This window comes from Salarias fasciatus, chromosome 19 (assembly GCF_902148845.1).
Source record: "Salarias fasciatus chromosome 19, fSalaFa1.1, whole genome shotgun sequence".
Taxonomy (NCBI): Eukaryota; Metazoa; Chordata; class Actinopteri; order Blenniiformes; family Blenniidae; genus Salarias; species Salarias fasciatus.
In genome coordinates this window covers 22,847,002-22,874,476 of record NC_043763.1, presented here as the reverse complement: position 1 = coordinate 22,874,476, position 27,475 = coordinate 22,847,002, and the positions used below count along the sequence as shown (strand labels likewise).

Sequence of the window (27,475 nt, the reverse complement as noted above, 5' to 3'; positions counted from 1 at the left end):
CCTCGTTCACGCGAAAACATTTCAAGAGAAAACTAATTTTTTGCATTTATATTGCAAAATAATTGCATATCTTAAAGGCAACGTTTTGAAAACGACAGAAATGCTGAGAACGGTGTAGTTTTCATGTTGGACCACCAGTGGGAGCTGTTTTCGTAATGATACGCTGTAGACCGGTAGACGGACAGACCTGCTGCTCAGTGGATGCCAGCTCGTGGAGCAGAGCCTCGTGTTTCCTCAGCTGGGAGATCACTCCTCGCAGATCCTTGGCCATATCATCAGGAATGCTCTTCTGTCGCTCCTGGCGGGGAAACAGCAGCAGAATCAAGTCTGCAGCTTCAGCTCATGAATGAAACGTGTGATTGTACTGAGGACAGACGGATTACCCGTATCAGACTGAGGGCGTCGCTCAGCTCTCGGTAGAAGCGATGACTCTCCTCGGCTCGCTGCAGCTGATCCTGACGCTCGCTGGCTGTTGCCTTCACGCCCTCCCAGCATGCACTGCACACACAGACATTGTGAAATCCTGAAGATTTTCCATCATATGCGTAACTTTTTGAGAGTAACTGCTCTATCCTTGTGTGGCCTATACCAGTGGTATGTACAGTTTATCATTCTATGTTCTCATCGTGTCACCGTGAGAAACCTGCATACATTCCTCCTGCATGAGTTGATTAAAGTCTCATCTCGTCTTGATCAAAAATCTCTCAGCTGCTTCTGAAAATTTGATCAAGCCAGCAGGGGGCAGTATAAACTTAAACTCCTGAAAGCTGGTGATTCATTGCAGCCAATCCAACACTTCATAAATTTAGCTGAAGTTCTGCCGTTACTGGGAGGAAAAGGATTGCTAATCTTCCTCTTCCTGAAAGAAACAAAGTGTCCTCTGTGTGTGTGTGTGTGTGTGTGTGTGTGTGTGTGTGTGTGTGTGTGTGTGTGTGTGTGTGTGTGGGGCGTTCACCTGAGCTGCTGCAGGGTCTCCTTGACGGTGGAGCTCTGAGGGTGTTTGCTGCGGGTCAGTCGAGTCCCGACGTCCTTGCAGCCTTGCAGACGCTCCTCGCCGACCGCCAACTGCTTCAGGAAAGCCTCAAACCTCTCACGAAGCAACTGCAACACACACACACACACATTATGCATTTGGCTCCTCTTTGAAAACCAGGGGAACTTCTATTCTGTCGGTGGTGTCTGCCTGTCCGGAGTCACCTGGACGTGCTGGTAGTCTGATCCCAGGTCCTGAGACTCGGCCGTCTCTCTCTGCTGGTTCATCCAGTGCAGGAGCTCCGAGGACTCCCGAGTGAACTCATGCATATGAAGCACCTCGGTCAGCCTCTGACCTCTGAAACACACACACACACACTATGACTATTTGATGCTGTGATATTCTTTTATTGGCGTTTTATTGACGATACTGTGATAACACTGGTTGCTCTTGTTGTGTTGTAATGTTTGTGGTGACCTGAGGGTGGCGCGGTGCTGCAGCTGCTGGTTCAGGCTGCTCAGGTGTGTGTAGGGTCTGCGCAGTTCCTCCAGGCTCCAGGTGTGAACTGCCTGCTCCACCCGCTCCCCCAGCTCCTCCACCTCCACCGCCAGCACCTCCAGCCTGCCCTCCAACACCTGCGGGAGGCGCAGCATCACACAATCAGCCACAAACTGATACCACGAAGCATTCACACACATGCAATACAAGACACTAACAGCTGAAATAATACTGTTAGATAGTAATGCTTCACACTCATGGAGAGGAGTTTTAATTAAAAATTAACCCCAAAAAAATTTTAAAACAGAAGAAAAATACCTGAAGTTTCAAATTTGAAATTGAGGAGTTCCACAGGGAACAATGTGAGGACCTCTGTGTATTTAATGGCTCGCTTGCTGTGCGTGCGTGCGGGCGGGCGGGCGTGCGTGTGCGTGCGTGTGTGTGTGTGTGCTACCTGCTGTGCAGTGATCAGTCTCTGTGTAGCCGTTTGGTCTTTTCCGTACTCGTCGTTGTTGACTTCACTCAGAGTTTCCGTCAGTCTGGACTCGAGCTCCGAACAGTCGAACAGCAGCTGAGAGACAAAAAAGCAGCAGGTAGTCAGGACTACTGCTACTACTGCTACTACTGCTACTGCTACTGCTACTACTGCTACTACTGCTGCTCCTCCTCCTCCTCCTCCTCCTCCTCCTCCTCCTCCTCTCCCTCCTCTCACCTGCTCTCGGGTGAGAGCTTTATTCAGGTGAGCTGCTCTCTTGCTGCAGGCCTCCTCCAGCTCCTCCCACTCTGCACTCAGGTGGCTGCACCTGCAGAAGAACTGAGTCGGTCACATCTGAAGCAACACACACACACACACACACACACACACACACACACGGAGTGAAAGCACACATGAAAGAATGTATGAATGAAAGAATGAATGAATGAGCACCTCCGCGTCACTTCCTGTCCGTCTGAACTGCTGCTTCTAGCGAGGCTGCGTCCTTTCTCCAGGACCGAGGTCAGGTATTTACGATGAGCATTCACCTCAGCCTGCAGCTCCTACACACACACACACACACACAAACACACACATACACACACTGAAACGTGATGCAGAAGAAACTGAGAAACAAAGATGGAGCAAAAGAAACGAAACTGCAGCAAAAACCACAGTTGAAATGCAGAATAGGTTCAGAAACGGCCAGTTCACGCTTGCTTGGCGGCGCCCGGGCAGTACCTTGTGTTTCTGCGTGAGGCCGAGCACGGCCGACAGACTCTGCTGGTATCCGCCGGGCTTGCAGGCGGCGACGCGCTCGGAGATCCAGCTGAGCTCCAGATCCACGTCGTGGTAGAAGCCGAAGAGCTGCACCGAGGCCTCCAGCAGGGCGCGCCGCTCGTCCAAAGGCTTCTGCAGGGACTTGAACCTGCAGGATTCAGAGTGCAGAACCCCCATGTTGAACTCAAAGCTTAGAAAAACTAAAGCATATTTATAACATTATAATATGAAACTTTTCACATCTGATCCTGAAACTTTGACTTTTAAAAAGCTGGAATTTAAACAACAATCTGAGACGGAGGTTGATGGTGAAACGCAGTGAGCAGAGGAACCGGAGATGTCTGACAGGGTGAGGTAGGTGTCGGTCTCCTGCAGGAGTCGGTGGGAGTCGAAGTGGGAGGAGGCCAGCTGCTTGACCCGAACCACGATGGAGTTGATCTTCTCCGCCAGCTCCTTGGCCTCCTGCTCCAGCTGACGATGCTCCTACACACACACACACACACACACAAAAACCAAAAGCCAGTTTTAATGAAAGCAGCTGGCAAAACAGTGAAATGTCTCCTTGCGGGCTGGTTTTGGCCCACGAGCCTCACGTTTGCCACCCCATGTGCTAAAAACACACACCACTTCCTCCTCCTCACCTTCAGCAGCTGTCGGCTGGATCTCAGGTCGTGACCTTTGGCGGCGTTGTTCAGCACCCAGCGGATGGCCTCGATCTTCAGCTTGGCGTCCTGCGGAGACGATTCGGGGACGAACAGAGAAATTCATGTGAGTTAGCTGCATGTCTCTGCTGCAGCCTGTGTCCTTTTTTTCTTTTTTCATCAATAACCCTCGTCTGCTTCCACCTCCGGTCCAAAACACTGGAGTCTGAGCTTCTAGTATTTACGAAAGGCGAGGGTAGTTTCCATGAGCTGATATTGGTGTAAAATATACAGTTAAGATATAAAATCACATCAGTGTGAAAAAGAAGACTCTTAATAATTGTGAAATTGTACTTTTTGTGTCTGAATCGTTCCTGTTGGATGAACCCAGAGCTGTTTTTTACCTGCAGCAGCTCCATCAGCTGCTCCTGCTGACCCGCCTGCCTCAGCTTGTCCCCCCTGTCGGCCATCTTCTCCTGCAGCTTCCTCCAGCGGCTGCTGAGCTGAGACAACGTCCTGCTGATGCTCTGGCTGCTGGAGTGCTCTTCGGCAAGCATCTCCCGTCCCAGCTGCACACACAGGGACGCATTTAAAACGGCTGTCGACAGCAGGAGTTGTTCGGGGCTGTGTGAGTCTTTTTACCTGAAGGAGTCGATCCAGCCACACCTGGTTGGCCTGCATCTCGCTCTCGGCCGCCTCGTGTCTCTTCAGCTTCCTCAGGATGTTGGTGGGATCGCGGTACGACTCGTCTTCGGCCACCTTGAACTTCTCGTCCATCCACAGCAGCAGCTCCTCGGCGTCTCTCTGAAACTCCTGAAACACCGGCAGAAAGCAGAGCGTCGCCGTCACGGCAGACAGAACCGGCCTGATTCACGCGGCGAGCGGAATCGAACCTGGTACTTCTTGGAGGCCAGCAGCAGGTTCCTCCTCTGCCTGCTGCTCTCCTTCAGCCGCTTGTTGGCCTTCTGAATGCTCCTGCTGCGCTCCTTAATGCTGGTTCACAAACACAAAGCAACAACAAACAAGAGAAAAAAATAAAGTGGTTACAGTGACTCGGAGAAATGAGATCAAGATCTCAAAGGGAGAAACGCTGGAAACACAAATGTAAAAAAATATGTCAAATAAAATCAGGCACAAGAAAAGGACAACAGGCGACAAGATCATTTTGTGCCCGTTTTAGAATTGAGCAACAAAAGAAAGAAAATGATGAAAAAAGGAAAAAAGATTGATATACATAGTAGATATAATGGAAGAAAAATATGTGAAACTTATAAAATGAGAGCATAAGAGTATGAAATACAGTATAAGCAAAAGCTATGGGTCCCAGAATCCATCCCTGTGGAACTCCACATCTTAGAATAACTGCGTGGCGCAAAATAATCAGCGCTCGTCCCATAAAGATGGATTCCTCTTTTTTTTTTTAAATCCCTCCTCAGGTTATATAAAGCAGCGGGAATGTAGATGAAAATTTACACAAATACTGTTTTTGTGAAGCAACATTTTTTTGAATATTTGACAATATATTCAACACATTAAAAAACCCTCTTCTGTTGGCATTTGTTTGAGCTGGATAACAACTGTCAGTTAACTATCTTTTCTTTTGTTGGACTTTGTTGGAACTTGATTTAAGCAGCAGAAACTTCGTAGAACTGTTAAAACTCCAGCTCCTGAATCAACATCAAAATCAAGACGAGGAGATAAAAAACTAAAGTTTTCACTGAAAAACACAGACACACATCATGACACATATTGCTCTGATCATCATCCTCAGGTGTTCGGGTCTTCTTACTGTTTGGCAGCGTAGTGCTGCAGCTCGATCAGCTCCCGGCTCCGCTCACAGAAATTATCCACTCGCTGGTCCAAAGCCTTCAGCAGAGCCTCCAGCTCGTCCTGACGTCCCAGCAGGCTGTGCACCGCGTCCACCGAGTCCTGCGGCAACAAACGCAGCAGCACATACGAAGTGAAGGAGGAGGAGGAGGAAGAATAGGAGGAAGAGGAGGATGTGAGGTTCCTCACCCCGACATCTTCCACCCTCAGTCGGGCCTCGTGTCCGGAGATCGCCGCCTCGATCCGGTCTCCTTCCTGGTTCAGCCTCTGGAGCTCCACCCCCTGCTCCAGACGCTGCTTCCTGTCGGCCCACAGCCTGTCCAGCTTCAACCAGTCAGCCTCCAGGTCGCCCAGGGTGCGCTGGACGTCACCCGAGGCGTCCTGATGGAGAGATTTCCCCAACGTCTCCATGTTGGACAGTCTGAGGAGCACAAAGGCAGAGCAGAGACGAGTCAGGCGGATTCAAAGAGACGGAAGGAAACATGTCACATGTGGAGGTTTATGAAAATGGGCAAAAGCATCAATTTTATTTTAATGTGATAGATAGCAACAATTAGCTTTGTCTCTGGATTCAGTCAAAATCATAATTTTTGTTTTGTCTGGATTTAGTACAAGTCTCAAAAACAGAAGTTGGCCTTCTTTTTCCTTGAAGGAAGCTTTTAAACACTCAACAGGCAGCAGCGCAGTTTCCCCGAAACGATAAATGACAGCATCATCAGCAAACAGGTGGAAGTTTGAGTTTTTTAACGCTTCCCAAAAATCATCCATCCATCCATCCAACCATTTTCTACCGCTTATCCGGGGCCGGGTCGCGGGGGCAGCAGTCTCAGCAGGGATGCCCAGACTTCCCTGTCCCCAGACACTTCCTCCAGCTCCTCTGGGAGGATCCCAAGGCGTTCCCAGGCCAGCCGAGAGACATAGTCTCTCCAGCGTGTCCTGGGTCTTCCCCGGGGTCTCCTCCCAGTGGGACATGCCCGGAACACCTCCCTGGGGAGGCGTCCAGGAGGCATCCTAAACAGATGTCCGAGCCACCTCAGCTGGTTCCTCTCGATGTGGAGGAGTAGCGGCTCTACTCCGAGCTCCTCCCTGGTGACTGAGCTCCTCACCCTATCTCTAAAGGAGCGCCCAGCCACCCTACAGAGGAAGCTCATTTCGGCCGCTTGTATCCGGGATCTTGTCCTTTCGGTCATGACCCAAAGGTCATGACCATAGGTGAGGGTGGGAACGTAGATTGACCGGTAAATCGAGAGCTTCGCCTTTCGGCTCAGCTCCTTCTTCACCACGACGGACCGATACAACGACTGCATCACTGCAGCCGCTGCACCGATCCGCCTGTCAATCTCACGCTCCATCCGTCCCCCACTCGTGAACAAGACCCCAAGATACTTGAACTCCTCCACTTGGGCCAGGGTCTAGCCCAAAAATCACTGATATAAAAAAAAAAAATGCATGGGGCCCAAAACAAAACCTTGTGGCACCCCATTCTGGACAGTCAGGATATCAGAAGAGCAACTGTCCACTTCGACACACTGTTTATACAGCGATTATAATGAAAACGTTTTAAAGGGCAACTTTCAAAAATGGGGTCTGTTTATACAGCAGAGGGAGAAACACTGAAAACGATGCAAGAATGTTAATAACAGGAAAACATGGACAGTCGTCTGAACAGACGACCAGGTTGGATAGTTATTACGGTGACTGTGAACTCTATAACTACTAAGTCCAGGAGAATCTGGACTTGGAGTCATGACAGTCTGGAGGGAAACATCGTTATTGTACATCTATTCACACACGTGCATACTATCTATTCACTACAGCCATAGAGTGCAGTGAGTAGTGTACACTGTGTAGTGTTGTGCCGTTTGTACCTGCTTCTCTGCGCCTCCATCTCCTCCCTGAGCTCCCGGTGCTGCTCCAGCAGGGCCATGGCCGAGGCCACGTCTCCAGCCGTCTCCTCCTGCAGGAGGCGCTCTCGCAGCGAGTCGGCCCAGTGCTGCAGCTCCTTCGCCCCCTGCTGGAAGGTCTGCAGCCTGCGAGCTTCCTCCAGGAGGCGCTGTTTGTCTGCGGCCTGGCGTTTCACCTGAGCAACGCCACGAAAACAGCAGCAGCGGTCACGGTGGAGGGAATGGTGGCGACTGGAGCAGGGTGCTGTGTTGTGCCGTTCATGTACGGATTCATCATTTCATTTCACACATTGGTCCCCTGATCGACCGCTCACCTTCTTCAGCAGAGCCTCTAAACCTCGGACCTCCTCCATGATGGCGGCGCTCTCGGCCGGACTGCAGTCCTGCTTCCTGTAACACACACAAACCGCAGGTCACCGATGCTCTCACACACTCACATAAACACACACACAGACACACACGTGCTCCTCTCAGACTCATACATCTTGGCGACGCTCTTCAGGTAGGCGATCTTGCTCTCCAGGGCCTGGATGTCGCGGAGGCTCTGGGCCTGGTTCTGCTCCTCGGCCTGCAGGGTGAAGGAGGTGCGGGAGCCGAAGGAGGCGCCGTCCGGCTCATCGAGCCGCGACAGCTGATCCTGCAGCTGAGCTTTGGCCTCCTGGCAGCTCTGCAGGAAGGAGTGGACGTCGGCGGTGCTCAGCAGCTCGCGGCCTCTCTCGTCCTTCAGCTGCTGGATCCTCTCCCACCTGAACCACAGACGAGAGACTCGTGGCAGATAAATATCTCGACCCTCACTCCCCCTGAGACCGAGCGCTGGCTCCTACCTGCTGGTCACGCTCCTCTGACGGCTCTGGATCTCTCTCTGTTTACTGTGGCGACTGCGCACCAGCTCCTCCGCCATCTTCAGGATGTCGTCCAACTGGCCACGCCCACTCGCCAACTCAGTCAGGAAGTTCTGGAACGGAGGAGCAAAGTTTCACCAGCTTGAAATTCATCCATTTCATAACAGAGCAGAAAACTTCAAATGTGTCTAAAGCCAAAACAAGAAACTTCATATTCATATTCAGTAATTTTTTGACGTTATTTGGTTTTGTGTGCATAAATGTCATTGTGTATACTCTGAAGCACAGCAAAGAAAAACTTTAAAGGTAATTATGGCTCCATTTTGCCAGTCTGTCCCACTCAAAGTGGAACTGTGTCGTACGCAGCGCCTGAACTGACAGGTGTTTGACAATCCTGCTGCAGAGGAAGGTTCAAGTCTTTTCTCCAGTAAGGGTTTGGCGCTGTGCAAAGTCTTCACCTCGTATTTGGCCTGAACCACTCCCAGGTTGTCGCCGTCTGTGCTGAAGGTGTTCAGGATGTTCTCCTTGTCCTCCATCCACGACTCAAACTCCTGGCAGCTGTTGTAGAACCGATGGAGACGCAGCGTCTCCTCCAGACTCTTGGTCTTTGACTGATGGAGTTGAAATTATCATCAAAATGAATAAACTGAGGCAGTGTGTGTCTGTACATTTCCCAGAATGCCACTCTCTCTCTCTCTCTCTCTCTCTCACCTTCAGCATGTCGTACAGGACCTTGTAGTCCCGGTCCAGACCGGCCTGAGTGCTCTCCACGGTCTCCCTCTGGTACTGCGGGTCGGGCAGAGACGTGGTCTGGAGCTCCAACGTGCTGCGACGCATCGAGCGGCGGCGCCTCGGGCGACTCAGCTTCCTGCTGGAGCTCTTCGTCTCGCTATTGGTCGAGACGGGCGACGTTGGGGGAGGAGCCTGAGGAGGCGACGTCACAAAATGTTAACCACAAAGAGAGTAAAGCCCACTCAAACTGACCTCTGACCTCCAGGGGTCGAATTTGAAACGGCACACCGACAGTTTTCCGGCGCCGAACACAAAGCCCTGAGGAACTCCTCCAGTACAGGTGTGGTTTTAAAACGTGTTGATCGTACCGCGGCCGGCAGCAGGCTCAGGTAGGTTTTGGGGATGTACTGCTGGTTTCCTCGAGCGTCTCGGGCTAAAACTCGGTCTGAGTTCGCCTCGGCACCGATCACGGTCACCACCTCGCTATGCTCCCACGGAACCTGACCTGAAACAGAACCAGAACGTCACATTTTGAAGAGCTTTAGAGATGCTGTTACATTTAAGACCAAATGAGACTTTTTGTCATTTTCAACCAATTATTTGTCTGGAGCTGATGTTAAATCATAAAGATAGAAGTTATTCATACAGAAACTGTGCAAAACTTTAGAGATATTCTTTACATTTTTAGGTCTTTGAACTTTTGAAGTAATTTTCAGCAGCTTTCTACGTGACTAACTAGTAACTATAATCGAGTATAAACTTTGAGTACCGTGCTCATCACAGGTTATGGGCAGTTTGCATGTTGTTTGTGTGTTAGCTGGTAGCATTAGCACAGTTTACCTCGGTTGTATCTGAAGCGCACTTTGGCTCTGATGTCCTCGCTCTGGGGGGTGGAGCTCGGCCTAATCCTCCCTCCAGGCCCCGCCCCCTGCTTTTCCTCGTCTTCGGAGGAGTCGTCGTCGCTGTGCTGGACCATCTGGTTGCTCTGAGGCTCGGCCTGCGGGGGGGGGGGGGCAGCTTCAGGTGGGCGGTCCTGCTGGTCTGAACGTGTCGACGGTCTGGAGGCGAAACTCACCGTCTGAGCCGTCAGCTGCGCCGCGATCCTTGCCTGCTCGCTCAGGCGCTTCATGTCCGCGCCATACGCCGTCATCTCCTTCTCCAAGCGTAGGTGGCGCTGCAGCAGCAGCCCCGTGCTGGACTCGTCCTTCCCAAGATCCTCGCTGGTCAGCAGCGGTTTCCTGTCGTCCAGCCAGGAGCTCGCCTCGGCCGCGTCCGCAAAGTACTGAAGGGAGGAGGAGGAGCTTAGTCTCACCTGAAGAGGACCGACCACCTGGATCAGTCTCCACTTCTCCGGCTCCTCCCACCTGCTTGATGGAGGCGGCGGCCTGCAGGCGGCTTCGGCGAGCGGCGGCCTCCTCGCTCAGGTGGCCCCACTGCTTCTTCAGGGTTCGGATCCACTTCAGGATGGCCTTCTGGCTGCTTTGGCTCTGTCTGGACTGCAGGTCCTGACCTCGGCCCAGAACACCTCGGTACAGAGTCTCCTGAGCCTGAAGCTCCGCCTCCAAGCCCTCACAGGACGAATTCACATCGGGTGGTTATTCAAGGTCAAATCAGCAGATCTCATCAAACAGTGAATATCAATATGAACACTTTCAGTACAAGTAAATAATCGCTACAAGATCGACTGAAAACCAGTTTTTCGAACTGATTTCTGGTTTGCTTGTGTGAGAACCCAGCTGAACCTGCTGCTCCTCCAGTCCGGGCCTCACCTTGTGCTTGTGCTGGGCGAGCTGGATGTGGTTGAGGTCTCGCCCGAGCCCAGCGGTCTGCAGCTTCAGCCAGCGCTCGTAGAGCCACGCCTCCAACTCCTCGCAGTCGTGGAAGAACTCGAACAGGCGGAGCTGAGCGTCCAGCTGCTTCCTCCTGACGGAGCAGAGCGGAGGAGGTGAGCACTGACCGGAGCAGGCCTCTGCTCCTCAGTAAGCCATGTGAGAGGAAAGTGGAGGACACCTGCTGCTGCTGAGCGACACCAGAGATCGGTACTGAGTGTCCAGAGCCCGCACTCTGCTCTGAACCTGCTGGACGTCCCTGAACTTCCCCTGAAGAGCACAAGCAGAGAGATTAATCGCTACTGAAACCCAGCGACGACGGCGATGATGAAAGTGATGATGATGATGATGATGATGAAGGTGACCTTGAGGGCCGTGCTGCTGATGGAGCTGATGGTTTCACCGTGACTGGAGATCTGAGCCTCCAGCAGGTCTTGTTTCTGAAGGAGAGACTCCACCTCAGCCAGCTGCTTCCCGACCTCAGAGGAGCCTGCCTGAGACTGCAGATACACACACACACACACACACACACACACACACTCAATTTGTTACCGTTAAAACATGACGGTTTCCAGCAGGTTGTGTTAAAACCCAAAGCAAACCACACCTGCAGCTCCTTCAGCTCCTGGGAAACCAGCTCGATGTCTCGCAGGATGCTGAGGGTTTCAACTACATTTCCCAGCAGCCCCTGCTGCTCCTGGAGCTGCTGCAGCAGATCCTTCCATCGCCCGCTGATGCTCTGCTCCCTGAGAAAAACAAAAACACCCAGCAGGTGTGACGAGTTCGTCAAGGATCAGTCTGAGGAGGAGTTCTGCTGCCCTGCAGACGGCGCCACATCGAACTCATCAGGCCCGCAAGAGGCTCCAATCCCGCCCACAAATCACCAAACAGTGGAAAATATTTGGCCGTTGTTATTTTCCATATTAATTGCTTGATTTTGTGAAAATACACATTTTCATCATGTATACTCTGCACCACGACAAAGAGAGTTTAAATTTAAAGGCTATCGTGGTCCTAAGCTACTGGTCCACTCACTCAAGATGGAGTTAGCTTACATGTGGCTCCTGAACTGAAATGTGTCTGACACACCAAATTTAGAGAATCCTGGGAAAAAAGCACTGTGACAATAAAAACAGGAAGGAATCTGTAAATTAAACCACGGTATCAACCCAAAGACACTTGTGAAAACAATAACTGTCTGTATAAAACCATCATCTGTCAACACTTCCTAAAAACATTTCCTCTCAACTCCAGTTGCATCCGAGGACGCCCCACACACACACAAACACAAACACACACACACACACACACTGACAACCCAGCACAACGATCAACAGGTGATGCTGCGGCCCACCTCCTGATGACCTGCTCCTTGCTGTGGTAGTCTCCTCTCCGGATGGACTCGGCCATGTCCCTGAGGGCCGTGAAGCGCGGCTCTCGGGCCAGAGCGTCGGTGGACAGCGCCTCCAGCCGCCGGCCGGCCGCCTGCGCCTCCTCCACCGTGGACAGGGCGCGGACGTCCTGCCTGCGGATCAGACGCAGCGTGTCCTCCAGGTAGCCTTCCCTCAGCGCCGCCTGGGGAGGAGGGCGGGGTCAGTTCTGCGAGCGCCAGGCGGGGTCTGGACCGGTGGGGCGCGTCTTACCTTTCTGCCAAACTTCTGAGCCAGCTGCTCCAGACTCTCCAGACGCAGCAGCGCCTCCTGCAGGGCGCGCTCCCGCTCGTGCTCAGCTCGCTCCAATAAAACCCAACTCTTCTCGATGTCGCTCAGAGTTTTACCTTCACACACACACACACACACACACACACACACACACACACACACACACACACACACACACACACACACACACTTATTATTTTTCAAGCAGCACTTCAGGAACATGTGTGGCTTCCACTGGATGCTCTGACTTAAAGCAGTTTTAAAGCAGCTTCTATAACGATCCTTTATGAATTACCAGAGTGAAGAAACACCAGTTGACATCCTGGATCATAACTACATGTCTGCAGTTTATAACAAACTAAACTGGTTAAAAATGTCTATATTTTACCAAAACCAAACAATTTATATTGAAAGTGACTGCTATCTCATCAAGTTTTGGTCCACAAGCCTTATGTTTGACCCCACAGTGTTAAGCCCACTGGATGCATTAATGAGGATCCTGCATGTCTATTTATATATGTCTGTGTCTACTTCCATAACTCTATATGAGCAGAACTGAATCTTCATTATAGATTTGATGGTCAGGGTCTTCTTCTGTTTTGAAGTTTTTCTTTTTGGAGTTTTGTGCGTCGTGCCGTTTACCCTCGGGGGGGTTGTACGCCCACTGGTTGTTGGCGGCCAGCTGAGTCTTCAGACTGAAGAGGTGAGCTTCGATGGCGCCGCGCTCCTGAGGGTTCAAACACAGGTTTCAGCCGAGAGGCGGACGGGCGCCGAGTGACGGAGCGCGCAGAGACCCGGTCTGACCTGGTATTTGGGAGGCTTCTCCACCGTCCTGTACGTCTTGAAGGCCGTCATCAGCGTCTGCATCTCCCTCAGAGAGTTGGGGAATTTTCTGTCGTTCAGCTGCACCACCTGAGGAGCACAGCGACCAGACTCACCTGCAGGCCAGACTCAACTCTCTCTGTAAGGCCACGTCTGGGCCGCGGACCACATGTTTGACACCCCTGTACAAACAGGCCAAATCTTCAGAGGATTTGAGGAGGAACTGAACACAGAGACGTTCCTGACCTTGGCTTTGATCCAGTGAAGCAGGTCTGACACCATCCGCTCGTACTGCGCCTTCATGTCAGCGAGCTCCATCAGCAACCCCACGATCTGAGGAAAACACAGAAACACGATCACAGGTTCAGAGGGAAACAAGAAAACCTCATGAAAACTGAGATATTTCTGGTATCATAGCCGAGTTTGCATCTCTCATGTGACTACATGTTTGATGGAACTCAAGTTTTAAAGCAAGTCGGCGTTCCTCAGGGAGCCCCACTGGGGACCCGGCAGCGGTGGGATTCCTCACAAGGATAGAAATACAAACCTACGCGTGTGTGTGTGTGTGTGTGTGTGTGTGTGTGTGTGTGTGTGTGTGTGTGTGTGTGTGTGTGCGCGTGCGCACCTTGGCAAGCCTCTTCTGGATGGTCTGGCCCTGCTTCATCTTGGAGAAGTAGTGGTAGTAGAGCGACACGTAGGTCATGATGGACTTCTCGTCGGGAAAAGGAACCAACACGTCGTCGGCGTCCAGCAGCTGCATGATGCCAAACTGTTTCTCTGCCAGCGTGAAGGCGTGCTCCAGGTTACGCCTCGCCTCTTCGCCACGGAAACGCCGGTAATCAAACAGGTCGGGGCTGGGAGCGAGAAAGCAGGTTGTCTATGAACATCGACCACAGTGACTGTTGAACCAATCCAGGGCTCTTCTTTCAGGTCCCGGGAACTAACGACAGGACCTGTTTTCAGGCACCAGGAACCATCCAGGCACAAAGAACCATAAGAACTCTCCCCATGTACTAGGAACCATCACAGGAACATTTTCCAGGTACCAGGTGTGTGTGATCGTGTGTGTTACCGGTGAGCGTGGATGAGGGCGTTGAAGGCGAGTCCATCCCTCCAGCTGGACGAGAAGTCCTGAACGTTGACGCCTCTGTAGCCCGAGGTTTTCATCTGGCACCAGATCAACAGCGCCTCCTTCGCTGAGCGGCGGGCCATGCTGGCTCCGCCCCCATGCTGAGGAGGAGGAGGAAGAGGTGGAAGAAGAAGAAGAAAACGAAATACCATTTGGTTTTCAGAGTTATCTGGTGGCTGTGTGAAGGGTGTGTTTCATTTTAACTCCAGACTCGTGGGTGCGTTTGCTTTCGTACCCCCTCCAGGTTGATGGGTCCAATCTGAAACCTGAGGATGATGATCCAGAGCAGGCCCAAAATGAGGGTCCGGTCCCCGTCCACCACATTCTCTGGACCAATCAGATCCACCCGTATCTGACAGAGAGGACAGCAGCAGGACAGTGAGACAGCAGTCCCGGCCACGCCCCCTCAGATCAGCCCCCCCTTGCCCCTCCGAGCGGACTGACCTTTGTTTTGAGGAAGTTGATGGCGATGCTGTTGTTTTCCAGGAAGTGAACCCTGAGCCGGCCGCGGCTGGGCGGAGTCAGCGTCTCCCTGGCGATGAGCTCCAGCAGGCGGATCAGAGCCACGCCGGTCTTCAGCTCCGTGTACACGTCTTTCAGCTGAATGGCCTCCTGCAGGGGGAGCAACAGTTAAAAAACATGTCTCAGATTTCACTTTGAGTCAATATATAAGCTGCACCTGAGCACAGTCACGTCCATCAAAACTGTTTCTGTTTTCTGGCACATATTTCATCTTTTTTTATTTTAAACTCCAAGTGTTTATTTTTTTAATCTCTTTTATCTGCCTAATAGACTGTTAGTATATTTAATATTTAAACATTGTTTAAAGTTTGAAAGGATTTCGTTTATTAGATTTGGAAATCTATCGTCCCCATGTGACGATGTGAGGTTGGATGCAGGATGGTTCATTGAATAGAACATCCAAGCAGAGTTTCTCTGACATTCAATCTTGTTTTGAGTAAATAAAATCTTCGTATCACTCACATTACAAGTCAAATTGCTTCATTAGTATAGATTAATGAAAGTTTAGGGGTGCTTTGTCAAAAAAAAAACTATTCATGCGGCTGTAAAATTAGGCTTAAATGTATAATTTATTAAAATTAACAGAAGAAGAACACTCTAATTAACACCTTAATCTACTGCAAGCTCCAATTCAATATCTAGAATAAGTGCAATTCGTGAATGGAAGTTTTTCTGAAAATCTGAGCCCAGAAACTTGAATAATAAAAAAGCTATTTGAAAAAAAGTTTGTCTTAATTTCTGCATAAAACAGATACACAATTTAATGCCAAAATCATCAAATATAATTTGCTGTAACTTCCATAATATTTAAGCTATTTTGACGGTTCATGGTTCGTTTTAAAGGTCTTTCCGAGCTCTTTCTTGAGGACCTATTTCTTTGTGTAGCATTTGAAAACTTTGCTAACATTCCTCCACTCAGTGTTTTGAATGGAGTTTCAAGCTCGGGTATTTCATAATAAAATTTCTGCAGTTTTACGAACTTTCAGATAAGAGAAACAGATTCGGACTCACCCGCGAAATTGTGTCACTATATCAGAGTTACAGGTAGTAAATGATATTTTCAGGAGCAGTAACCGGAAACATTTGCTCCACGCGGAAGGAGCCAGTCGCCATCTTGGATTTCTGACTGGCGATTTTAGAGAACAAAGACTGACGAAAAATAACAGCAATACTTAGACAGTGGTTTCTGAATGTGGAGCGTTTCGGGATACTGGTAAAGGGTGGCGAGTTTGCAGGACCCTGGTTTTCGTGGTTACAGTAATAAGCATGTGGTTAAGGTTATAGGGAGACCACCAGAGGGCGCTTTGGGTGTTTCTTCCCTCCTGCGTTGAGTCTGGCCCACACCGGGTCCCAGACCTGGTCCCAGAGGAGCGCTGAGGGACTGCCTACCCCGTTCTTGGTGAAGACGCTGTTCATCCACTTGGTGAAGGTTTTCTTCTGGACCGCCATCCTCTGCTCCTGCAGCTCCCGCACTCGTCCCGCCCCATCCTCCTCAACCTCCATCCTGATTGGCTGGAAACACGCAGCCCGCCCCCTGATTGGTTAGAAACCACCAACGCAGATTAGAAATGAGGTACTTCACACACATCTTTTGTAGTTATTTGTGTTTGTTTGATTAGTATCTCCAGTTCTTTTAGTGTCTTTTTTTAGGTTGTTTTTTTGTCTCTTCTTTTCAGTTGTTTTGTGTCTTTTTGTGGTTGTTTTGTCTTTCTTTCTAGTAGCTCTAGTCTCCTTGTTGTTTTATTTACTTTTTTCAGTTTGTTTTTCTTTTTGTAGTTTTTTTGTTTGTTTTAATGTTATTCCTTTTCAGCCTGTGAGTCATTCTGAATTTCACTGAGTCAGCAGTGAGCGCAAACCACTTTATTACACACACACCTATAAAAATTCCTTTGCCATTCTAACTAGTTCATTAGTAACGAACAGGTGAGCAGTATCATGATGAAATCCACAGTTCACTGTAATCTGATGCTGAGAAGCAGTATCAATTAATTGTTGAACTATTTTATTTTCTTCTTTTTATTTTATTGTCATTGTTAATTGCTATTGTTTAAAGAACGCCTCATCTGTCCAGGAAGGCTTTTATTTTCTCTTATCATTTTATTTACTGACCTTTGATGTCAATATTTGCCACACGTTCCATTTAGATTGAAGAAATGTGGAATTTTTTTTAGCATCTTATATTTTGAACAGTTTTCAAGTTAATAAACGACACACATAATAAAGTTAATGTGTGTTTGACCAGGCCTGTTTAGTTCCTATCAGGGAAGCACTGATACCATGTTTTTAAAGGATGATTTCTCTGTAAAGTATCTAGTATCAGTATTATCGCTGTTTCCTATAACTGCCTCTATCAAAAGATCTTTCAGCAAATCATTCATCACATCTTCTCCAAAATTTTGCTCAATAATCTGCAATCAGAATCTGAAGTTGTCAAAGCATTCCTCCCAGTCATCCTATCAGCTCCGTGATAGCAGATTATCTATATCATCTGTAGAAGACTGCCAACAATTCTTCAGAAACAGCCTCAAAACAATAAACAAAGGTTCAATAACAACTGGAAAGAAAAGATATTTGGATAAAAAGATTTAGCAAATATTTCATGCCAGCCCTGCTGCTCATCTCACTATACTTCACCTATTCATCAATATATGAGGTTTATTACCAAGAAGCTTTGTCTTAACAAAGAAATGATCAACCACAAAGATTGATACAGAATGCCTTCACTTGTTTAAGAACTCTGGTTTTATTGAGGAAGTTCAGTCAATGTGTAATCACTCATTGTCACCTTTAAACAGGTTGCTCCTGAAAATGAAACAGTGGATCTCAGTGAGACTTACCTGTATAAAGCTTCAATTACTTTTTTTTTTCAATCATACTGGACTAATGGGACACTACAGTGAAGGTTTCTGTGCAAACTTTTCAAAAAGCTGCCTCTGACTGTGACTGAGTTCTTATTGAAGAGGGAGGACAGTCAGAGAAACCACCTGCTGAAGATAAATCAGACAAACAAAACGTGGAGAGAGGAGGAAACATCTGCTTACCTCAAAGTGTGTGTGTTAGTCCCCTCAAAGTGTATGTGTGTGTGTTAGTCTCCTTAAAGTGTGTGTGTTACTCTCCTCTTCTTCAAGTGTCTTCTTCAAGTCTTTTAATCCAGGAACTAGTGAGGAGGTGAAGGTTTGATGCTGTTGTCTGCACTCGCTGCCTCCATAAAGCAGTGTGTGGTGTGTGTGTGTGTGACCTTTGAAGCCATTGGATTTACAGCATGAATGAGTCCTCTCACCTGACAGCAGCACGACGCTTGAGAGGTCAAAAACCACAGGAACAGCAACATACACTTACAAACCAGACTCAGAGGAGACTTTCTGCAGAACCAGACTCTGAGGAGACTTAATACTCGGAAAGAAACGGCACTGATTGGGAAAGGAAATCAATATTATAAGATAGAGGTACAACGTCCAGCAGACGGCGGTAATGCAACCAACGGGAAGCAGGCTGCCCTAAAAACCTCACAGAAGAAGAACAAGAAGGAGGAACCGGAAGAGGCGGGTCCTCGTGCTCTGCGCTCATTCTCTCGGGTGAAGATGGCGGAGACGGACGGTGAGTTTTCAGCTGCGTAGTTTTCTGAACTTCCACCGAAACGCGACGGTCCAGAAATCTCACTCAGATCGGAGAGTTTGTTTCCTGCACGAAGAGCAAATGCGTGTTTCGGAGCAGCTCGCGCTCCCGGCGGTGTGTGCGCGCTTCCGGCCTGTGGTCACGCTGCAGGTTAGCAGCCACGTGCACACTGTGCGCGTGCAGTTTGAAGCAGACTGATAGGAAGACCAGATTAAAAATCAGACAGTTAATTCTGATCCTCCCAAGCGGCGGAGCTGTGCCCGTGTTCCGTCTCTTTGTTTTGTAGTGACCTGCTAGCTGAAATGTTGCTAACAGCGTCGTGCTAATCACCGCGTGCTGTGCGTCTGTCCACGTGGGCCGACCCGTGTAATCGAAGATCTTTCATGAAAGTTCCGGTTAAATAATTTGTTTGGTGAATTCAAAGTTGTTGGTTCACGCTCTAAACGCACTAGCAACGAAGTTTGTCGGGGTGAAAGTTTTACACCTGCATTCATTCAGATCTTCCCTCGGGGGCAGTAGGAGCAACACGTGCTCCCACCAAATCCCTCCGTGTGGATTCCGTGTGTTGCTTTGTTACGCTATCAAAATGGGTTTATAAGTACTGATTTGCGTTCTTTGAGTATTTAATATAGTTGCAGATCTCAATCAATCTCAATCTCCGTTTGGATTAGTTTCTTCCGAAGCTCATTTATGTTCTCCCTTTATATCCTCACTTTTAATTCTTAGTTCCACTTTATTTTTCCCCTCTGACCTGATGCGGCTGCAAATTAGCTCGCTTGATGCAGAGATTGCTTCTGAAAAGTTTTGTACTGTTCTGTGCAGAAGTATTTATCACGGTCTTGGTGTGCAGCAGCAGTGCTTCCGCCATCTTCATAGCTGGAGGGTTTTCTTAAAGCTTTCAGTGACCCTGAGCACCAATGTTCAGTAAATTTATACTAAAAATGTTAAAGTTTGTTTCCACTTAAACACACTGTAAACGGTCTCCATGTCTGTTGCTTGTAAGGCATCATTCACATTCTTGCCACTAGATGGAGCCACACGCAGCAGATCAGTACACTGATTTATATGAACCTGCTGAGGGTTAAATTCAGGCAAACTGGTTTATCTGCACCGAAGTCACTTCATTAAACATAGTTTGACTGCTGATCTGCAATCAGATCAATCTGAAGAGCGCCTCCTGTTGATCAGATCAGAAGTGTTGATGTGAAATTTGTAACAAGGGTTTTTCTTGTTTCAGTGTCCTCCGCAAAGAAGAAAAAGAAGGCCAAGAAAATCAGTGATGAAGAAGTTGGGGTGAGACGATCTCCATCCTCACACAGATCTGAATCAACACAGACTGAGGCCTTGAGTTCTAACTGGTTCCACTTTCTCTTAATTAGACCCTTAGAAGTCAATTTTACATGACATTCCTGGACATCAGGAGTTATTTGTTCGCTCCCTGGTGGAGGAAACATGGAACATGTAACAATTTGATTGCAAGACTGTAAACCAGGGGTGTCAAATATGAGGCCTGTTTCCTGAAATCAGCCCTCAAGGGCTTCCAGTCTGGCCCACCAAGCCTGACCCTGTCAAGGGGGTGGTTTTAAAAACACCCATAATGCAACAGTTTTGATGTTTTCACTGTGTTTGGCACCTGAGTGTCTCATTAGAATTGACTACATGTTTTGATTTTGTCAGTTTTCAGGAGTAACTGTTTGGTTTAGTAAAAAATACCTGACTTGTCTCTCCAGGAGATCCAGCAGAGTGGAAACTTCTTCATCCAGCCAGAGTCTAAAGTTCCCTCCCTGGACACGTCGCAGTGGCCCCTCCTGCTGAAGGTGAGCCGCCGCTCGCCGGTTTGTGTTGGCGCCTCGGTGGGATCACGTGACGTGATGAGTCAGTTTATCCATTCTCTGAGTGCAGCCGCTGCGCCGCAGCTCCCGCCCCGCCCCCCGTTCTGGGGGGCGGGGCCTGTCCGCAGCGTCCCGGGGCCGTCCCGGCGTTCTGCCGGGCGGCGCCGGACCACGCGGGGAGAAGGGCTCGGCTGGCGGCTGCCAGGACGAGTTACTGAGCTGATCTGTGACCCGCGGGGGGCCGAGGAGCCGCCAGGGCTGATCAGAGCCGCTGATGGACGATTGGTGTTTTTCCCTGCAGAACTTCGATAAACTGAACATCCGTACGGCGCACTACACGCCTCTACCGAGCGGCAGCAACCCGCTGCAGAGGAACATCCAGGACTACGTCAGGTACGACTCCCCGCCGCCTTGCTGAGCTCATCTGTTTTCGCTGTGACGCTGACCTCCAGCGCTCTGTCCCCTCGCAGGTCCGGCTTCATAAATTTAGACAAACCGGCGAACCCGTCGTCCCACGAGGTGGTGGCATGGATCCGCCGCATCCTGCGGGTGGAGAAGACGGGGCACAGCGGCACCCTCGACCCCAAAGTCACCGGCTGCCTGATCGTCTGCGTGGACCGAGCAACGCGGCTGGTCAAGTCCCAGCAGAGCGCCGGTTTGTGGCTTTTCACTTGGATCGGTGTCGAGCGGGGATGGAACGGTTCACGATGCTGCGACCATGACACGGAGTCTTAGAGACCCAGTGCATTATTTACTCATCTGTGCTGCAACAAATTGCTCTTTAATCCTGAGACAGGTGCCGTTAGTGACGGTAGGGAATCAAACTAAGGTATATTTTGGTTTTCTTTATAAAGTAGGAAAAGATCTTTAACGATCAACCTGAATTTTAAAATAATTATCACAAATGGAAGAAACAGTCCAGGGTTAATTTGCAGATTGAAATCAGCTGTGGTTAATCCCCCTGCTGACGTCTGCTTTATTCCACTGATCGAGTTCATCACACGTTTCTATCGCGTTTTGACCGTTTGGCGGTGCATCGTCACGTCCCTGGTGTCGAGGCGACTCATCACGCTGTGTGGTGCTGTCTCCGCCCGGCCGGCAGGCGCGTCCCGACAGTAAAACCCAGCGGCCTGCTCACTACTCTCTGTGTGTGTTGCAGGTAAAGAGTATGTGGGAATTGTACGGCTGCACAATGCGATAGAGAGCGAACACACTCTGGCCCGGGTAAGTGTGGGCGGGGTCAGAGCAGGTCGTCGGCGCGTCCTCCCCGCCCCCGTTCCGCGCTCTGATTGGCTGTTTGTGTCCTCAGGCGCTGGAGACGCTGACCGGCGCCCTGTTCCAGCGGCCGCCGCTCATCGCCGCCGTCAAGCGGCAGCTGCGAGTCCGGACGATCTACGAGAGCAAGCTGATCGAGTACGACCCCGAGCGGAGGCTAGGTGAGAGGCGGCGCCCGCCGGTGACCCGTCCGCCGGTGTGACGGCGCTCGTCACCGGCTCGCTGTGTCACGGTTGCAGGGATCTTCTGGGTGAGCTGCGAGGCGGGAACCTACATCCGGACGCTGTGCGTCCACCTGGGGCTGCTGCTGGGCGTCGGCGGACAGATGCAGGAGCTGCGGAGGGTCCGGTCGGGAGTCCTGGGAGAAAAGGTCAGAGGTCACGCCGGCGAGGTCGGGGGGGGTCACGGCGTCCAGAGTGTTGAGTGCAGCCCTGCTGCTCCGTGCGGGTCTGCTTATTGAACTCTGGGACAGGAAGCAGCAGCAGACACGCAGCTGACGCCTGATCAGCCTGTGGAGCCTCACCGCTGCTGACACCGGCGTCGCCGCCTCGCCGCCGCTAACACCCCCGCTCTGCCGTTTCAGGACAACCTGGTGACGATGCACGACGTGCTGGACGCCCAGTGGCAGTTCGACCACAACAAAGACGAGACGTACCTGCGGCGGGTCATCCTGCCGCTGGAGAAGCTGCTGGTGTCGCACCGCCGCCTGGTGATGAAGGACAGCGCGGTGAGTCTTCCTCGGCCGCTGTTACGGCCCCGTCCGCCAGAGGGCGCTGAACACGACGCGTCTGTCTGCAGGTCAACGCCATCTGTTACGGCGCCAAGATCATGCTGCCGGGCTTGCTCCGGTACGAAGACGGCATTGAGGTGAATCAGGACATCGTCGTCGTGACGACCAAAGGCGAAGCGATCTGCACAGGTGAGGGAGGGGGAGGGGCGGGCGAAGGGCGTGTGAAGCCACATGATGAAAGGAGTAGCTTCAGCAGCTCTCGGGCCGTGATGACCTGCTATCTATCACCCTTTTCTGATGGCTTCAGTCCTGTTGGATCTTAACCGGATGTTTGATTGGATGTCGGTTCACTGATTGACTGACATGTTGTGACGTTCTGCAGCCGTGGCGCTGATGACCACAGCGGTCATCTCCACCTGCGACCACGGCGTGGTGGCCAAGATCAAGCGGGTGATCATGGAGAGGGACACGTATCCTCGTAAATGGGGTCTGGGACCGAAGGTACGCCCCGAGTCGTTGGAGTTGTCTGAGTTCAGAAGAAGAGGAAACGGCTCCGTGTGCTGAGCGACTGATGTTTGTGTTTTCAGGCGAGTCAGAAGAAAAAGATGATCCAGAAAGGACTTCTGGACAAACACGGGAAGCCGAACGGCAGCACGCCGGCGGACTGGAGCGAGCAGTACGTGGACTACAGGTACGGTGGAGCGGGCGGGGCTGCAGACTGTTATCCCTCCCTGAGCTGCCGTGCTCTCTGAGGGAGTCGATCTGCTACAGAAACCTTCAGGGCGGAGCTTCTGCACTCTGCTGTCGCTGAGCTGCAGCTCGCCTGAAGACAGTGACATCGTCTTTTCGGCTGTGACATCATCGATCACATCCAATCAGATGTTAAAAACCAGGTGTGTTGTCGTTGGCAGTGCTCCCGCGGCGACGGAGGAGCCGGCTGACGCTTCAGCGAAGGTGAGAGTCTGACCAGGCCTCGGTGTGTGAGTGATCTGTGAAAATCTGAAATTCTGACATTGACCTTTGACCTGCAGAGGAAGAGAGTGGCAACTGACAGCGACGGAGATGCGGCGCCTGCAGAGGAGGCCAAGAAGAAGAAAAAGAAGAAGGAGAAAAAGATAAAAGTGGATGAGGACGCAGCGGAGGGGGGGAATGACGCCGAGACGGGGCCGGACGACACGGGGGCGGAGCCTGCAGCAGAGGTCAGCTCCTTGTTGTCATAGTAACAGCCTGAAACATGAAAATGTAACCCGCATGATTTGGTGCACATGATCTTTTCGGTCACATCTAGAAGTTTTACGTGATAGTGGTGTTTTTTTGAGGCCTGGATTAAAGCTGGGATCCAAATGAAATGTCCTTATAAGATCAGGCCGAGGCTGACGCACAGTGTAAACATGGCGTGTTTACAGCAGAGCTCGCTGCAGCCGAATGGCGCCGTCTGGACTTCGTCATGTTCCGGGAGACATTTCCTTGGGGAAATGAGCGTCCTTAGCACTCGTGACCAAGTCCAGATATGATACATGTTGAGAAAGCGTATGGGGGAAAAACAAAACAAGAGTAGCGAAGCTGCTTGAAAAACTGAAAAAGAAAATGATCCACAGCGGCTGAAGATGTGTTGCACAAACTATTGGCAAAAATGAATGGCTCAACTTTTTACTTATTGATTATAAATGCATTGAAGACGTCTTTGTGTCCAGTGTTGCATCGTTGAAGATCTCTGAATCTGTGTGTCTGCAGGGTGGGGAAAGTGCCAAAAAGAAGAAAAAGAAGAAGAAAATAAAGGAGGAAGAGGCATCTGATTGATGGATTACGCTGGACTCCGCCCACATCACACCTGTTGAAAAACAATGCATTCTGGGACTGAAATAATGGACTGCCTCAGCAGAAGGAATGTTTTTTTTATAGCTTGTTTTTTTGTAAATATGTAAACAGGAAACCTGTTTTAATTTCAAAATAAAGTTTTTTCTGTATTTCTGGAATTTTTTTTTTTTCTTTTTACTGCTGAAAATGAAAATCCAGAATCTGTCCTCGGTGGGTTTTCTTGTGCAGGTGAATCACTGAGGACTCGGGATGATGCACCAGGATCAGGAAGTGGTTTCCATGAGATTTCTGACTCAGTCCTTCAGTTGCCCCGTTCCATGAAACTGGCTCCCGTGTGGAATCGGGGCCAAGGCCAACTTCGTTCAAATCCCGGGCCTCCTGAAAGCCGGTCTGCTTTTCCACCAAGTGAGAGCCGCATCATTGCAGAACATCAATGATGCTACGCTCACATTCAAACCAAAACAATCTGCATGGTGTGATGGGAACACAAAACATGCAGCTATTACAGCGGTTTTTATTCACATCACACTGCAAAAGCACCAAAGGTAAATACAGATAAAAAATACCATATAAAGATATATACTATACGATATAGGAAAGCAGTTGTGCTGTTTTCCAGTGACACTGACATGAGCTCCTCCTGCCCTGCCTGCTCCAGGCGCTCCACCTGAAACCCTCAGGACTAAATACCTGGTCAGGTCTCCGGTCCTGTGACCCAGGTCGCCTGGGTTAACTCGCTCTTTGTCTAATTGACTGAAATCAGTTATTTACTCCCCATACTGCCACCATGTGGCTGAATTAACCTGCTGCTGAGAGAATAAAATGATTAAGGTTTGTTTGGTGTTTATGGCACAAAATGTGAAGATTTAAACGTGTTTCATTCTGAAGGGCCCCGCTGTTGGTTGGTCAGATGCAGTGGCAGGAGATGGGGTCTCTCACTGAGCTGGTGATCACTTGGACGCGGTGACCGGTCTGGTTCTGCAGGTCCGAGACGAGCCGCAGGAGGTGAGGGCTTGGCTCGTATACGGTCCAGCTCGGGTCGCTGGGGTCGGGTTTGTAGTACGAGTCCAGGATCTCCAGCGTGTGGAGGCGCTCCAGCTGCTGCAGGCGCAGGAAGTCCTCGTCCGACACGTGGCGGTGTCTGGAACAGACCGCCTGCTCAGACCACAACTCCGAAAGCTCTCGTGCACGAGGAGGCCGGGCGGCTCACCTGATCCGCAGCGTCCGCAGGTGAGGGAACAGCCGGGGGAGGAGCCGGACCAGGGCGGAGGAGGAGCTCCACGGCTCCAGGTGCAGGTGCTGCAGGTGAGGCGCTCGGGCCGAGACCGCATGCAGGTCTTCAGGCTCCAGGTCGACACACAGACTCAGGCTGAGGAGGGACGGAGGCAGGAAGTCCGCGTACGCCGACAAAGGATGGCCTCCTATTGGACGGTGAGATCAGCTGACATCAGAAACCCCTGGAGCGCCTCACACCTGGCTCAGTACTTGTGATCTGATTATCCGAACTGCATGTTAGCGCCGGGTGTGAACAGGCCAGGCCCCTGGGTCAGTCTGGACCAGTGTGTGTGGGCGGGGACCCACCGTGCACGCTCAGGCTGCAGAGCTGCGGCAGCGACGTCAGCCACGTCTGCAGGTGACAGGTGGGACCTGGGACCGAGTACAGGTGGACGATGGACAGGCTGCGGAGGCGGGACAAAGGCTGCAGGACCTCCTCCGTTACCATGGCATCATAGTTAAGCAGCTGAAGCTCAGTGAGCTGCAGAGCGCCACCTCCTGGAGGGAAATTGAAGATGCTGCTGTGTGAACTGTGAGAATTTAACATGGACACACCTGAGTGTGTTTACCTGTGAGGTGGGCGGGGCTGAAGAAGTCATGTGACAGCGTTTTGTATGTGATCATGGTGCAGGACAGGTGCGTCAGCTCCGTCAGGTGCGTGAGGACGCCGCTGAGCGTGGGAATCCTCAGGCTGCCGTCGTGATGGAGCTGCAGACAGGTGAGGCGCGTCAGCTGGCTGATGGCGGCCAGCAGGTGAGGCGCCGAGCAGGTGAGCTCAACGTTACAGAGGCGGAGCTCAGTGAGCCGGTCCCTCAGCGGAACCAAGAACTCCAGGTTCTTCAAGGGGGCGGAGCAAGAAGTCAAGGACAGACGCCGCAGCTTGTGGAAGGGTGTGAGCTGAGCCACGCCCACTTCTCTCCAGTCGTCCAATCGCAGCGCGTCCAGGGCAGGTAGCCAGGCGGAGAGCTGCTTCAAGTCTTTCCGGCAACCCGAGTACAGCAGCACGCTGCCCACGTGCCTCTGAGCCAGGCTGCTCCAGAACAAGCGGTTGTACCGCGACAGGTGGCGGAGCACCACGCTGAAGCCCTTCCAGAGGGGGCGGGACTTATCCATCAGGTGTCTGAAGTGGGAGCAGGTGCCGCGCACGCTCAGCTTGTCCCGCCACGACAGGAAGCTGAAGACCTGCAGCCACAGCTCCGCGGGAAGCTGCAGCGCAGTCGTCATGGCAACCGGATAGTCCTTCGGATGGATGGAGGCCAGACAGTGGGTAGTTAGCTGTCAGCGATCAGTTTGCTGTCTGTCAGTAATGGATTAGTTAACAGTAAGTGTTGTTTATCCGTTTTGTCAGTAGTTTAGCTTGCAGTCAGTGATGGATCAACGACTGGTGGTTATCTGGCAGAAACATGTCAACTACCTGGCATCAATGACTGGGTAGTTGTCCGTCACTGATAAGTTAGTAAAAGACGGATAACTCATCTGTTGGTGATAGGTTAGTTTAGTGATATTTTAGTTATCTGTCAGTGATTTCTAAGTTAATGAGTTAGTTATCTATTAGAGACAGGTTAGTTAATTAAAGATTGTTTATCTGTGAGGGGTATGTTAGTTAATGATGCATTAGTTGTCAGCTAACTTGGTTACCTATCATACATAAGTCAAAGATAGGTTTGTTATCTGTCAGTACTTTATTTAATGCTAACTTAGTCTGTCTGTCACAGATCATTTATCAGTCAGTGATGAGTTCGTGATCGGTCAGTGATTTATAAGTTAAATGTCCATAATAAGTTAGGTAGCTGTCTACAAGTTAGTTATTGATAAATTAGATAAGTTATTCGTCTGTCTCTGGCAGATGAGCTATGAAACATGATTCATCTGTCTCAGGTACACTGGTAAATGGGTTAATGGAAGGATAGTTCTCTGTGGTGTGTCAGTTAGACTAGTTCTCTGGCTGTGGTCGGTAAGTTAATGATTGATCGCCTGGCCTGTCGGTCCGTGCAGCTGGAGCTTCATCCGTCCCGAGGTCTCACTCCGTCCTGGGTGGAGAAGGAGAGGAGCTGCCGCTGTTCTCAGGCTGGAGGGGTGTCTCCTCGGTCTCCCTCCGTCCTCAGTCCCTCACTTTGAGAACCCCTCTGGAGGAAACGCTGCTGCTGATCACGATTCCTGGAAGCTGACGTGTCTACGGAGGTTGGGCGGGGATTTAAAGATATAGAAACCAATAAAAAGTATTGTTACAATGTCAACAGTAAAAGGCAGGGACATAATGAAGCAGACACAAAGAAGGAGAACAACTTTTGTGCG

General features: G+C 50.6%; 3 protein-coding genes and 1 non-coding gene across 5 annotated transcripts in view; 2 read left to right on the top strand and 2 right to left on the bottom strand.

The window, feature by feature from the left end:
• Positions 1 to 16,099, bottom strand: part of sptbn5 (spectrin, beta, non-erythrocytic 5) — a 32,260-nt gene extending 16,161 nt beyond the window's left edge. Inside the window, exons 1-40 of the mRNA XM_030117539.1 lie at positions 16,025 to 16,099; positions 14,558 to 14,725; positions 14,349 to 14,465; positions 14,057 to 14,214; positions 13,610 to 13,838; positions 13,231 to 13,317; positions 12,967 to 13,074; positions 12,805 to 12,889; positions 12,145 to 12,278; positions 11,856 to 12,076; positions 11,109 to 11,247; positions 10,867 to 11,001; positions 10,683 to 10,771; positions 10,442 to 10,595; positions 10,037 to 10,240; positions 9,748 to 9,954; positions 9,513 to 9,669; positions 9,041 to 9,177; positions 8,652 to 8,864; positions 8,399 to 8,551; positions 7,923 to 8,053; positions 7,581 to 7,844; positions 7,413 to 7,488; positions 7,063 to 7,274; positions 5,384 to 5,615; positions 5,157 to 5,296; positions 4,261 to 4,360; positions 4,010 to 4,180; positions 3,772 to 3,936; positions 3,368 to 3,457; positions 3,073 to 3,209; positions 2,688 to 2,874; positions 2,400 to 2,509; positions 2,184 to 2,274; positions 1,926 to 2,042; positions 1,451 to 1,608; positions 1,198 to 1,330; positions 956 to 1,101; positions 384 to 498; positions 188 to 298 (exon numbers count right to left, since the gene is read on the bottom strand). Of these exons, the coding sequence (XP_029973399.1) occupies positions 188 to 298; positions 384 to 498; positions 956 to 1,101; positions 1,198 to 1,330; positions 1,451 to 1,608; positions 1,926 to 2,042; positions 2,184 to 2,274; positions 2,400 to 2,509; positions 2,688 to 2,874; positions 3,073 to 3,209; positions 3,368 to 3,457; positions 3,772 to 3,936; positions 4,010 to 4,180; positions 4,261 to 4,360; positions 5,157 to 5,296; positions 5,384 to 5,615; positions 7,063 to 7,274; positions 7,413 to 7,488; positions 7,581 to 7,844; positions 7,923 to 8,053; positions 8,399 to 8,551; positions 8,652 to 8,864; positions 9,041 to 9,177; positions 9,513 to 9,669; positions 9,748 to 9,954; positions 10,037 to 10,240; positions 10,442 to 10,595; positions 10,683 to 10,771; positions 10,867 to 11,001; positions 11,109 to 11,247; positions 11,856 to 12,076; positions 12,145 to 12,278; positions 12,805 to 12,889; positions 12,967 to 13,074; positions 13,231 to 13,317; positions 13,610 to 13,838; positions 14,057 to 14,214; positions 14,349 to 14,465; positions 14,558 to 14,725; positions 16,025 to 16,084 (5,841 nt within the window). The 5' untranslated portion in view covers positions 16,085 to 16,099. The remainder of the gene's footprint in view (positions 1 to 187; positions 299 to 383; positions 499 to 955; positions 1,102 to 1,197; positions 1,331 to 1,450; positions 1,609 to 1,925; positions 2,043 to 2,183; positions 2,275 to 2,399; positions 2,510 to 2,687; positions 2,875 to 3,072; positions 3,210 to 3,367; positions 3,458 to 3,771; positions 3,937 to 4,009; positions 4,181 to 4,260; positions 4,361 to 5,156; positions 5,297 to 5,383; positions 5,616 to 7,062; positions 7,275 to 7,412; positions 7,489 to 7,580; positions 7,845 to 7,922; positions 8,054 to 8,398; positions 8,552 to 8,651; positions 8,865 to 9,040; positions 9,178 to 9,512; positions 9,670 to 9,747; positions 9,955 to 10,036; positions 10,241 to 10,441; positions 10,596 to 10,682; positions 10,772 to 10,866; positions 11,002 to 11,108; positions 11,248 to 11,855; positions 12,077 to 12,144; positions 12,279 to 12,804; positions 12,890 to 12,966; positions 13,075 to 13,230; positions 13,318 to 13,609; positions 13,839 to 14,056; positions 14,215 to 14,348; positions 14,466 to 14,557; positions 14,726 to 16,024) is intronic.
• Positions 16,100 to 18,174: 2,075 nt separating this feature from the next.
• On the top strand, positions 18,175 to 24,058 carry dkc1 (dyskeratosis congenita 1, dyskerin). The gene is made up of 15 exons (XM_030117285.1): positions 18,175 to 18,232; positions 19,488 to 19,543; positions 19,981 to 20,067; positions 20,384 to 20,475; positions 20,553 to 20,737; positions 21,242 to 21,306; positions 21,392 to 21,518; positions 21,597 to 21,727; positions 21,941 to 22,084; positions 22,156 to 22,276; positions 22,470 to 22,588; positions 22,675 to 22,778; positions 22,999 to 23,041; positions 23,119 to 23,286; positions 23,822 to 24,058. Exons 1-15 carry the CDS (start codon positions 18,217 to 18,219, stop codon positions 23,885 to 23,887), a joined length of 1,524 nt encoding a protein of 507 aa, XP_029973145.1. The 5' UTR covers positions 18,175 to 18,216; the 3' UTR covers positions 23,888 to 24,058.
• LOC115407347 (small nucleolar RNA SNORD83) lies at positions 22,314 to 22,390 on the top strand. The gene has a single exon (XR_003933619.1). It is a non-coding gene; the product is annotated as a small nucleolar RNA SNORD83 (small nucleolar RNA).
• LOC115406982 (uncharacterized) lies at positions 23,830 to 27,414 on the bottom strand. 2 transcript variants are annotated; one of them, XM_030117287.1, is made up of 4 exons: positions 25,750 to 27,414; positions 25,487 to 25,675; positions 25,116 to 25,326; positions 23,830 to 25,046 (listed from the first exon to the last, which is right to left on the bottom strand). In XM_030117287.1, exons 1-4 carry the CDS (start codon positions 26,402 to 26,404, stop codon positions 24,812 to 24,814), a joined length of 1,290 nt encoding a protein of 429 aa, XP_029973147.1. In that variant the 5' UTR covers positions 26,405 to 27,414; the 3' UTR covers positions 23,830 to 24,811. The 2 variants fall into 2 exon arrangements, with proteins under 2 accessions (XP_029973147.1, XP_029973146.1); XM_030117286.1 differs by having other exon boundaries at positions 25,487 to 25,678; positions 25,750 to 27,412.
• Positions 27,415 to 27,475: the final 61 nt, after the last annotated feature.